The 13000-nt window shown below is 44.8% G+C and overlaps 1 protein-coding gene across 2 annotated transcripts; it reads right to left on the bottom strand.

The window, feature by feature from the left end:
* Nucleotides 1–708: 708 nt before the first annotated feature.
* Nucleotides 709–9146, bottom strand: LOC130297056 (uncharacterized). Of its 2 annotated transcripts, none has more exons than XM_056549256.1 (4): nt 7661–9146; nt 6363–6542; nt 5176–5299; nt 709–825 (listed from the first exon to the last, which is right to left on the bottom strand). In XM_056549256.1, exons 1-4 carry the CDS (start codon nt 9106–9108, stop codon nt 778–780), a joined length of 1800 nt encoding a protein of 599 aa, XP_056405231.1. In that variant the 5' UTR covers nt 9109–9146; the 3' UTR covers nt 709–777. The 2 variants fall into 2 exon arrangements, with proteins under 2 accessions (XP_056405231.1, XP_056405230.1); XM_056549255.1 differs by having other exon boundaries at nt 5176–5302.
* Between the last annotated feature and the right edge of the window lie 3854 nt (nt 9147–13000).

A 13000-nucleotide genomic window follows, 5' to 3' on the forward strand; every position in this document is an offset into this window, starting at 1 on the left:
TTATGCAATAGGGGCTACGGACAAGACAACCCAGTTTAACCAACTACTTGAACATAAAAACAGAAAAATAATCATCTATGTTTAAAATATGTTTGCAAATCCAAAAATGGCATATTGCAATATTAACTGGAAAATATAGTAAGATAAAGAAAATAATATATCATTAAAGGGTTCTTAAAGGTGCATTGATTGTTTAACAACATAAATATCCTGCATTTATCATTCATTTTTCATATCTTAACGGGGTATTCCAGGCCAAAACTTTTTTTTTATATATATCAACTGGCTCCGGAAAGTTAAACAGATTTGTAAATTACTTCTATTAAAAAATCTTAATCCTTCCAATAGTTATTAGCTTCTGAAGTTGAGTTGCTGTTTTCTGTCTAACTGCTTTCTGATGACTCACGACCCGGGAGCTGTCAAGCTCCTATGGGGACATTCTCCCATCATGCACAGCTCCCGGGACGTGACATCATCATTGAGCAGTTAGACAGAAAACTTCAGAAGCTAATAACTATTGGAAGGATTAAGATTTTTTAATAGAAGTAATTTACAAATCTGTTTAACTTTCCGGAGCCAGTTGATATATAAAAAAAGTTTTTGCCTGGAATACCCCTTTAAGAATGTCCCAGACGTATCAATTTGCACATATACATATTGTCATCACATTAGTAATATCCTGCTCCATATACAATGCTCTTGCAGGTATATTCTGCTTGTATTGCCCATGTACAGTAACTTCTACAACAGGATCTATCTCCTTACTGAAATGTGGTCTCATAGCCAAGTTCTCTCGCATTGCAACATGGTGGAGTTAAATGTCATCTGCAGTATAAAAAAGTAAACAATAATGTTAGTTTTCGTGCAGAAGTCACATCATGTGTCAAAATGTCTCACAAATCCAATTCTTTTACAGTGTACAAAACATTTGGCCTTGTAATATACTGAAGGCATTTGCCCTGTGCATCCATTTCTGGAGATTTGTCCCACTGGATACATAGTGCTGAAGAATGTGGACTAATCCTGACCTCTAGTGGTGATAAGAAAATATGCACCGGAGACATTACTGTACTTGTCCTTTATGGCACTGAGAGTTTTTATATACGGTAAGTTCTTAGATTTTGTACTTTACAAAAACGACTCTATTGATGTATCCTGATGATTCTTAAAGGAATCTGTCATCTCTATTTGCTGCTAGGCTACCTTTCCTGGTACCCTAGCAGCAAATAGATTTTAATTCTCAGCAAAGTGTCAAGGAGGAGGAGCTGAGCTGCTCAAGGGCCACAGCATGGCACACTCCTCACTCGCCCTCACCTCCAAGCCCCTACTTTACTGATGAACAGTGCTCTGTATGTCAGTCCAGAATGGGTTGGGAGAGGAGGGCGAGCATGAAGCGTACTAGGCTGTGGCAGAGGTACTCCGGTGGAAATGTTTTTTTTTTTTTTTAATCAACTGGTGCCAGAAAGTTAAACAGATTTGTAAATTACTTCTATTAAAAAATCTTAATCCTTCCATTACTTATTAGCTGCTGAACACTACAGAGGAAATTCTTTTATTTTTGGAACAGAGCGCTCTCTGCTGACATCACGAGCACAGTGCTCTCTGCTGACATCTCTGTCCATTTTAGGAACTGTCCGGAGCAGCATATGTTTGCTATGGGGATTTTCTCCTACTCTGGACAGTTCTTTAAATGGACAGAGATGTCAGGAGAGAGCACTGTGCTCGTGATGTCAGCAGAGAACTTTGTGTTCCAAAAAGAAAATAATTTCCTCTGTAGTATTCTGCAGCTAATAAGTACTGGAAGGATTAAGATTTTTTTTAATAGAAGTAAGTTACAAATCTGTTTAGCTTTCTGGCACCAGTTGATAAAAAAAAAAAAAAAAAAAAAAAAAAGTTTTTCACCGGAGTACCCCCTTAAGCAGCCCATCCCCACCTCCTTGTCACTTGGTAGAGAAAAAAATTTAATTACAATTTTATAACTTTAGCAACAACCATCTGCTCCAGGAAATGTACAGTTAACTTTTGGAGCCTAAGGGCTAATTCACACTATAGACCAGTGTTTCCCAACCAAGGTGCCTCCAGCTGTTGCAGAACTACAACCCCTAGCATGCCCAGACAGGCTTCGGCTGTCTGGGCATGCTGGAAGTTGTAGTTCTGCAACAGCTGGAGGCACCCTGGTTTGGAAACACTGCTATAGACTATAGGCTGAATCCTCACCGAATGTCCCTGTTAAATTCCATGTGGATTCTGCCTTTAAGGGGTATTCCAGGCAAAAACTTTTTTTATTTATATCAACTGGCTCCAGAAAGTTAAACAGATTAGTAAATTACTTCTATTAAAAAATCTTAATCCTTCCAATAGTTATTAGCTTCTGAAGTTTTCTGTCTTACTGCTCAATGATGATGTCACGTCCCGGGAGCTGTGCATGATGGGAAAACATCCCCATAGGAACTGAACAGCTCCCGGGACGTGAGTCATCAGAGAGCAGTTAGACAGAAAACAGCAACTCAACTTCAGAAGCTAATAACTATTGGAAGGATTAAGATTTTTTAATAGAAGTAATTTACAAATCTGTTTAACTTTCCGGAGCCAGTTGATATATAAAAAAAAGTTTTGGCCTGGAATACCTCTTTAAATCAGTTCCCTTTTAAGGTTAATAAAAAAACTGGTAAATGAAATAAACCACTCTATACATTCTTTCTATTTCCAGGCTGCCCCTGTGCCGATGCTTCCCTACTTCCCTGCCAGTATCTGTTTACCTGGCTTCCAGCGATGATGTGTTGACACATGTGACTGCTGTGGCCTGTGACCCAATATGTCACTGCTGGAGACTAGATGAACACTAAGGGGACCAGGGAAGTAATGCCAGGGGAGTCACATGTGGAAGGCATGGTGCGCATAATCTTATTTTGTCATTTACAGTTTATGCTGCAGTTTTTCCGCAGGTAGTCAAAAGCAAAAGCCGTATCTATGGTTTTCCTGCAACAGAAATTGACATGATGTGGATCCACACCACAGGTAAATTTCCTTACAGAAAAAAAAAGCATAAAAATCTCATCCACACGTATGGTACTGTAATCTCTTGAGCAAATTCACATGGAAAATTAGCAGCAAGTAAGTAATACATTGTAGAAACAGAGGACAAGACAGCACTCACCATCCAACTCTGCTTTATACAAGCGTTAAAGGGGTACTTCGGTGAAAAATCAACTGGTGCCAGAAAGTTAAACAGATTTGTCAATTACTTCTATTAAAAAATCTTAATCCTTCCTGTACTTATTAGCTGCTGAATACTACAGTGGAAATTCTTTTCCGTCTGAAACACAGAGCTGTCTGCTGACATCATGAGCACAGTGCTCTCTGCTGACATCTCTGTCCATTTTAGGAATTGTCCAGGGTAAAAGGAAATCCCCATAGCAAACATACGCTGTTCTGGACTCTGGACAGTTCATAAAATGGACAGAGATGTCAGTAGAGAGCACTGTGAACGTGATGTCAGCAGACAGTTCTGTGTTTCAAAAAGAAAAGAATTTCCGCTGTAGTATTTAGCAGCTAATAAGATTTTTTAATAGAAGTCATTTACAAATCTGTTTAACTTTCTGGCACCAGTTGATTTAAAAAAAAAAAAAGTTTTTCACCGGAGTACCCCTTTAAGATGACACAGACTAGGTGCTCAGGTGGAGGCGGGGAGCATGGCCGGGACAGACTGTTTCACGCTATCACAGCGCTTGAAGAAGCACTGTGATAGCGTGAAACAGTCTGTCCCGGCCATGCTCCCCACCTCCACCTGAGCACCTAGTCTGTGTCATCTTAACGCTTGAATAAAGCCGAGTTGGATGGGGAGTACTGTCTTGTCCTCTGTTTCTACATTGTTACTTGCTCTTTTAGACATTGCACCACCGTTGCCATCCGTTGCCTGGATTGCCCTGCTTTAGCTCTCCGTTGGCTGTTCCCACTTACCCTAGTCTTGTTAGTGCTGGACCACCCTATTTTCTATATATTATACAGTATGTAATACATGCATTTACCCTCAAAGGCCCCATTCACATGGCAGAGTGTCCACCTAGAAAATTTTGGGGTGGACATTCCACAGGCTGCAGACACTGGCACAACAAGGAACGGCTAGGAATGCTCGGAAATGCGTTTTCTCTATTGGCAATGCATTTCAGAGCTGAATTTGCATATAGGATTGACTGGCCATTTATTTATGCGGAGTCTGGAAACAAATTCCACTGTGTGCACAGTGCAGCAGAATCCCACTGGAAACAAAGAAAGTTTGCTGTAACGGAATTTCAGGGCAGAATGCTTCCACTGGATTCCACTCAGAAATTCTGCCATGTCAATGGGGTCAATGTTTCAGAGAAAGGGGGCGTGACCTCTGAAACGTCGGAAGTGTCCGGCGCTCATTCAGCGCTTCTCCTTCGTGAGAGGAAGGAAGGTCCTCTGTACTCCACATCCCCGAGAAAGGGTGAAGACTGAACGGAGTTTTGATGGACTGTCGCGGATATCAGTGAGCACTTGGGGTGACTATTGTTTGTATTTCTTGAAATTTTGGCCTGAAGGCTGCTACTAAGAAGAAGTTTTTTCTAAACGCAAAAATTGGTCTGTGATTTTCTTCTCTTGAATATGTTAAATGATTTGATTGGTTGGGGTCTGTGTGCTGAGACCCCCACCAATCAGGAGAATGAGCTCTGTAGCACGCTTTACTTCCCACAGAGATCTCCATCCTGCAGCCTCATTATAAGTCCATGGAGACTTCCAAAGAAGCTGGATACAGATCGCTTCTCCCGCTTGTTCTACTGATCGGTGAGGGTCTCAGCACTGAGGCCCTGACCAATCAGAACTTTTCACATATCTCTGTGACATTTCAAAAGTTTTTCAACATGAAAAGTACCCTTTAAAGTGTTTGCTTTGTACAATCCCTCTTTGTTAGTAAGGCATAGCCCTGTGTAAGTGTTCAATTCCCCTGCAGCACCATCTCAGGGGAAATAAAACCGTTCACGGCACCTGTTCACCTCATGAGCTGACTGTGTAATGCATGGATATACTTGGCCTGTCAGAAAGACAGATGACCTGTGGAGCCACTCCCTGCTCTGGTTTATAGATTAAGATCCTGAGCCGCATATTTCTTTGCTATATATTTCTTGTCTTCCCAGTGTTGAGACCTGTCCTCACCTTGTTTGCCCGATACAATGTAGAGAGATCTGGTGCAGACTCATAATCTGAACATACAGTGAGGTCTGCAGATTGCGAAGACAAGGATGTGCTAGAGTGTGGCATCAAAGTGGAAATCCAGAGTCTGCTGAGAGACAGGAAACATTAATGAATTATTAAAGGGGTACTCCAGAGGAAAAATAAATAAACTGGTGCCAGAATGTTATGTTTGTAACTTTTAAATTAATCCTATTAAGTCCTTCCAGTACTTATCAGTAAGTCAAGAAAGAAGGTAAGTTATTTCCATTCCAACATGTTCCTCCTTGCTGCCACCTCTGTCTTTGTCTGTTCCTGGTGCTCCTGCTTTGGACAGTTCCTGACATGGACAGAGGGGGCAGCAGGGAACACCATGTCTGATTGGAAAGAAATAGATAACTTTCTCTGGCACATACAGCAGCTAAGTACTGAAAGGGTTAAGGGTTATATATATATATATATATATATATATATATATATATATATATATTCCATAAAGAGATAAATGACAGAGCACTCACCACTTTAGTTCCTGGCCAGGGGCCCGAGGAAGCGCAACAGCGCGATACGGTCGTCACCCCGTGTGAGAACCTAAGAACCCCCCGCATAACATCTGGTCCACCTTCCCTTTCCCCAAGCCTTATCGTGTACTGAACGTGATGAAAAATAAAGAGGAACCTGTCTGCAGCAACTAAAGTGGTGAGTGCTCCGTCATTTCTCTCTTTATGGAATATATGTTTATGGTCTATGTAGTACGAGAAGCACCACCTGAATAGACAGAGTACCTGAAGCACAGCATGAGGCTTATTGAAAATACGCACCTATTTGAACTGTCTATTAGTAGTTGTGCCAGGAGGTTTTCTGACTCTGAGAGGGGATGTATATATATATATATATATATATATATATATATATATATATATATATAAATTTTACAAATCTGCATAACTTTCTGCCTCTGGTTGATTTGACTTTTTTTTTTTTCATCCAGAGTAATCCTTTAATAAAAATAAATATATAAATAATAATAAAATAAAAAATGATAATTTAACGATAAAACCTAAATTCCTATAGTCCCTTTCTATAGTGTGAACAGAGTTATTATATGAAGGTATTTTCATAAAAGGTGTCCCTAAAAAGGGTTCCACATGTGAAAGTTTTGTGCTACCCACCTAGTTCTCACTGATTTAGCGATGGTCTTAATATCCACCTTCCTTATCAAGAAAGGAAGAGATCCCAAAAACACTGACAGAAGAATCCAGCATCCGCCAAGGACACACGCTAGCTGGAATGTTGTAAGGGATGATCGGCAGCATTCCCCACCATAACATAAAGAATTCATCTGCTGGCACCTAAAACAAGCAGAAATATGGACAAAAATTTAGTAAGTGCCCCCATGTTAAACATTTAAAGGGTAGCTCCCACCATCATGTTTTTTTTTCTGTCCTTGCCTATTGCCCTTCTATCCCTAACACCCTCCCTGCCTTTATTTTTTTTTTTTTTACTATTTTAAAAATGGCATTTAGTTTTCCTGGTAGTGTGCTCACTACCAGGCAGACTTCCCCAGCAGGCACCACGTCACTGATGCCTGCTGGGGGCCAACTTCCGCCCTTAGTTCTCCTAACAGGGTGTCTCCAGCTGTTTCACCGCTACAACTCCCAGCATGCCCTTACATCTACTGGCTGTCAGGGCATGCTGGGAGTTGTCGTGGGGAAACAGCTGGAGGCACACCGTGATGGCCGCACATCCCGCTCCCCGCCGCGCAGCCCGCAACCCCCCCCCCCCCCCGGCCCCATCGCGCCGCTCAACTCCCTCCCCACCCCCACCCCCCCTTAGTTCACCTACTCAGTGTCCCTCCAGCTGTTTCCCCACTACAACTCCCAGCTTGCCCTGACATCTATTGGCTGTCCGGGCATGCTGGGAGTTGTAGTGGGGAAACAACTGGAGGCACACCGTGATGGCCCATCCCGCTCCCCCCCTGGCCCCGCTGCGCCGCACAACCCACTACCTCCCCTCCCCCCGCAAAAACATTCAGTAACAGACACAACATAGATAATCTTACCTGTCGCCGGGGCCTGCCAGGGAGCCTGCGCGCGTCCTCTTCATTTAAAGCGCTCGCTCCCGCCTGTCTGATTGACAGGCGGGAGCGAGCACCGCAGTGAATGAATTCCGACTCGTTGCCAGGCTTCAACGAGTCGAAATTCATTAGTGACGTCACATTTGGCCACTAGGAGGGCGACCCCTAGTGGCCGAATTTAAAAGTGATTTTAAACTGTTTTTAAAATCACTTTTTTTAATTAAAGTATATTAGAGATATGTTGTAGTACTTAAGTACTACAACATATCAATTTTTTGATTTCATGACAGTGCCCATTTAAAGTAAATAATCAGCTTTCTTATCAGGAAACACAAATTGATTTCCAAAGCAACCTACACCCAAAAGACATAGGACTGAAAAAGAAGCACTTACCTGCACATTGGCCCAATGTTTTCCACAATAACACACTGCCCATTGCTTCCACAGTTCATGCCACCAACTTCACACTGGTTTTTGCAAACACCACCAGATTCTTCATATCCGGGTTTACAATATATCGGTCCAGGATTATGTTTCATTGTTGCCTCCAATGGGCTGAATTTCCCATCAAGTAACTGTTCACTCTCTGTGACTCTTGGTACCTCAGTGTAGTTACCGCTGGTAGGAGATAAGGAAGGGTTGTATGACGACTTCTGTATAGTTGCAGTAGGTTGTGACAAGGAAACCTCTTGTGTTACTTGTGGTGTTTGAGCACTACCTTTATTTGGGATAAAAGTTACAATTTTGTCCTCCTGTTCCAGACCCATTTTATCCCTCCCGCTACCTTCTGCTAGTAGGAGCATTTCATGCTGATGTTCAGCTTTGTGGGGTCCGTCATGTATTGCTACAGGATGTATAGTATCTGAGTATATATCTATTATAGGTATTGTCTTTGCTGGCACCACTTTTCTCCATAACTTCTGATTGTCTTGAGGAAGCTCATCGTCCCTTACTCCATTTCTTGTAGGAAGGAGCAAAACTGAAGTCTCTTCTGCACCAGGAAAAGTATGGAAATATGTATTTGCCATAGTCCCTAAGGAGGACTGTGTAATTTCCTGGTGATCTTCTGTAAGGCTAGGTTCTCTGGACTTCTCCTCCCCTCCACTCTGTAAGGATTTCAGTTTCCTATGTCTATCATGACCCAAAAGAACATGTTGATCTTTTGATCCATCCCATATGGCTTTCTCTTGCATTATCTTCTCGTCTGCCTTTTGCAGGATGTCTCCTTGTTGAGTATTATAATAGTTTTCTCCTCCAAGTTGGTTATATGTCAGTGGTTTTTCTTCATCTAACATCTCCCCGTCAAGCATTGGCGGTAATGCCAGTTGTCCAACATCAACCCAGTTCCCAGGTAACTCAGTTCTTTGAAATTCCTCATGGGCAGGCTTTACTTTCCTAGACATTGATGGTCTTTTTCCTTTTGGTTGTTTCTCCCTTTCTGACCTGCTGAAAAGGTGAATTCTTCTGGACCTGAGGTTCTGACGTTTAACCTCCTTGTACTCCTCACCTTCTTTTTCCTGCATTGCTTTTTGCTCTCTGACTTTAGAAGGCCTTCGAAGTTTGTTGCGATTCTTTGATCTACCTTTCCTTTTGAAATATTTTTTGAGCAGTTTTTCATATTCTAACTCTTGCTGGCTCTTACTTTTAGGGGTTGTTCTTGGTTTAGCAGGATGTCTCACTGTGGCCTTTCTCCTCCCATCTAGCTCTATGGTTTGACCACTGTGAGGATTCATTTTGTCCAAACCATTCCTTGTAGACTTTTTTCTAGTTATAGGACGCAGATGGAGGCTTAGTACTTGTAGGTCAAGATCCTTTCTTGGGTTATTTAATGGATATTTCATAAACTCTTTGAAAATGTTTCTCTCCTCCAATACTTCCATGTTGTCACGATGCCGGCTGGCAGGTAGTGGACCCTCTGTGCCAGAGAGGGATTGGCGTGGACCGTGCTAGTGGACCGGTTCTAAGCCACTACTGGTATTCACCAGAGCCCGCCGCAAAGCGGGATGGTCTTGCTGCGGCGGTAGTGACCAGGTCGTATCCACTAGCAACGGCTCACCTCTCTGGCTGCTGAAGATAGGCGCGGTACAAGGGAGTAGGCAGAAGCAAGGTCGGACGTAGCAGAAGGTCGGGGCAGGCAGCAAGGATCGTAGTCAGGGGCAACGGCAGAAGGTCTGGAAACACTGGCAAGGGACACACAAGGAACGCTTTCACTGGCACTAAGGCAACAAGATCCGGCAAGGGAGTGCAAGGGAAGTGAGGTAATATAGGGAAGTGCACAGGTGATAACCCTAATAGGAACCACTGCGCCAATCAGCGGCGCAGTGGCCCTTTAAATCGCAGAGACCCGGCGCGCGCGCGCCCTAGGGAGCGGGGCCGCGCGCGCCGGGACAGAACAGACGGGGAGCGAGTCAGGTAGGGGAGCCGGGGTGCGCATCGCGAGCGGGCGCTACCCGCATCGCGAATCGCATCCCGGCTGGCAGCAGGATCGCAGCGCCCCGGGTCAGAGGACGTGACCGGAGCGCTGCAGCGGAGGGGGAGAAGCGAGCGCTCCGGGGAGGAGCGGGAACCCGGAGCGCTCGGCGTAACAGTACCCCCCCCCTTGGGTCTCCCCCTCTTCTTGGAGCCTGAGAACCTGAGGAGCAGACTTTTGTCAAGGATGTTGTCCTCAGGTTCCCAGGATCTCTCTTCAGGACCACAACCCTCCCAGTCTACTAAAAAAAAATTTTTCCCTCTGACCTTTTTGGCAGCCAAAATCTCCTTGACCGAGAAGACGTCCGAGGAGCCGGAAACAGGAGTGGGAGGAACAGATTTGGGAGAAAAACGGTTGAGGATGAGTGGTTTGAGAAGAGAGACGTGAAAGGCATTAGGGATACGAAGAGAAGGAGGAAGAAGAAGTTTATAAGAGACAGGATTAATTTGACACAAAATTTTGAAAGGACCAAGATAGCGTGGTCCCAACTTGTAGCTAGGGACACGGAAGCGGACATATTTAGCGGAGAGCCATACCTTGTCTCCAGGGGAAAAAACGGGGGGAGCTCTTCTTTTCTTATCCGCGAATCTCTTCATGCGTGAAGAAGTCTGTAAGAGAGAATTTTGGGTCTCTCTCCATATAATGGAAAGGTCACGAGAAATTTCATCCACAGCGGGCAGACCAGAGGGCAAGGGGGTAGGGAGGGGGGGAAGAGGGTGACGGCCGTACACCACGAAAAATGGGGATTTGGAGGAAGATTCAGAGACCCTGAAGTTATACGAGAATTCGGCCCATGGAAGGAGATCTGCCCAGTCATCCTGGCGGGAGGAAACAAAATGTCGCAAATAATCACCCAGGATCTGGTTAATTCTTTCTACTTGTCCATTGGACTGGGGATGATATGCAGAGGAAAAATTTAATTTAATCTTGAGTTGTTTACAGAGAGCTCTCCAGAATTTAGACACGAATTGGACCCCTCTATCCGAGACAATCTGCGTAGGCAACCCGTGAAGACGAAAAATGTGTACAAAAAATTGTTTAGCCAACTGAGGCGCAGAAGGAAGACCAGGAAGAGGGATGAAATGTGCCATTTTGGAGAATCGATCAACGACCACCCAAATAACGGTGTTGCCACGGGAAGGGGGTAAATCAGTAATAAAATCCATACCAATCAGAGACCAAGGCTGTTCGGGGACAGGCAGAGGATGAAGAAAACCAGCGGGCTTCTGGCGAGGAGTCTTATCCCGGGCACAGATAGTGCAGGCTCGCACAAAGTCCCCAACATCCGTCTCCAGAGTCGGCCACCAATAGAAGCGGGAGATGAGTTGCACAGATTTCTTGATGCCCGCATGACCTGCGAGATGGGAGGAGTGACCCCATTTGAGGATTCCGAGGCGTTGGCGTGGAGAAACAAAGGTCTTTCCTGGAGGAGTCTGCCTGATGGAGGCAGGAGAAGTGGAGATCAGGCAGTCAGGTGGAATGATGTGTTGCGGAGGGAGATCAACTTCTGAGGCATCCGAGGAACGAGAGAGAGCATCGGCCCTAATGTTCTTATCGGCAGGACGAAAGTGAATCTCAAAATTAAATCGGGCAAAGAACAGAGACCACCGGGCCTGGCGAGGATTCAGCCGTTGGGCCGACTGGAGGTAGGAGAGGTTCTTGTGGTCGGTGTAGATAATGACAGGAAATCTTGATCCCTCCAGCAGATGCCTCCATTCCTCAAGTGCTAATTTAATGGCTAGAAGCTCTCGATCCCCGATGGAGTAGTTCCTCTCCGCTGGAGAGAAGGTCCTAGAGAAAAAACCACAAGTGACAGCATGCCCGGAAGAATTTTTTTGTAGAAGAACAGCTCCAGCTCCTACTGAGGAGGCATCAACCTCCAATAGGAAGGGTTTGGAAGGGTCAGGTCTGGAGAGCACGGGAGCCGAAGAAAAGGCAGACTTGAGTCGTATAAAGGAGTCCTCTGCTTGAGGAGGCCAAGACTTGGGATCAGCATTTTTCTTGGTTAAAGCCACGATAGGAGCCACAATGGTAGAAAAATGTGGAATAAATTGCCTGTAATAATTGGCGAACCCCAAAAAGCGTTGGATAGCACGGAGTCCGGAGGGGCGTGGCCAATTTAAGACGGCAGAGAGTTTGTCTGGATCCATCTGTAGTCCCTGGCCAGAGACCAAATATCCTAGAAAAGGAAGAGATTGGCATTCAAACAGACATTTCTCAATTTTGGCATAGAGTTGGTTGTCACGAAGTCTCTGAAGAACCATACGGACATGCTGGCGGTGTTCTTCTAGATTGGCAGAAAAAATTAGGATATCGTCCAGATATACCACAACACAGGAGTATAACAGATCACGAAAAATTTCATTGACAAAGTCTTGGAAGACGGCAGGGGCATTGCACAGTCCAAAGGGCATGACCAGATACTCAAAGTGTCCATCTCTGGTGTTAAATGCCGTTTTCCACTCGTCCCCCTCTCTGATGCGGATGAGGTTATAGGCGCCTCTTAAGTCCAATTTAGTGAAGATGTGGGCACCTTGGAGGCGATCAAAGAGTTCAGAGATGAGGGGTAAGGGGTAGCGGTTCTTAACCGTGATTTTATTAAGACCGCGGTAGTCAATGCAAGGACGTAGGGAGCCATCTTTTTTGGACACAAAGAAAAATCCGGCTCCGGCAGGAGAGGAGGATTTACGGATAAAGCCCTTTTTTAGATTCTCCTGGACGTATTCGGACATGGCAAGAGTCTCTGGGGCAGAGAGAGGGTAAATTCTGCCCCGGGGTGGAGTAGTACCCGGGAGGAGGTCGATAGGGCAATCATAAGGCCTGTGAGGAGGTAGAGTCTCAGCTTGTTTTTTGCAGAAAACATCCGCGAAGTCCATATAGGCCTTAGGGAGACCGGTTACTGGAGGAACCACAGAGTTACGGCAAGGGTTATTGGGAACCGGTTTTAGACAGTTCTTGGAACAAGAGGACCCCCAACTCTTGATCTCCCCAGTGGACCAATCCAGGGTTGGGGAATGAAGTTGAAGCCAGGGAAGTCCAAGGAGAATCTCCGAGGTGCAATTGGGGAGGACCAAAAGTTCAATCCTCTCATGATGAGATCCGATGCTCATAAGAAGGGGCTCCGTGCGGAAACGTATGGCACAGTCCAATCTTTCATTATTTACACAATTGATGTAGAGGGGTCTGGCGAGACTGGTCACTGGGATGTTGAACCTGTTGACGAGAGAGGCCAAAATAAAATTTCCTGCAGATCCAGAGTCCAA

This window comes from Hyla sarda, chromosome 12, assembly GCF_029499605.1.
Source record: "Hyla sarda isolate aHylSar1 chromosome 12, aHylSar1.hap1, whole genome shotgun sequence".
NCBI lineage: Eukaryota > Metazoa > Chordata > Amphibia > Anura > Hylidae > Hyla > Hyla sarda.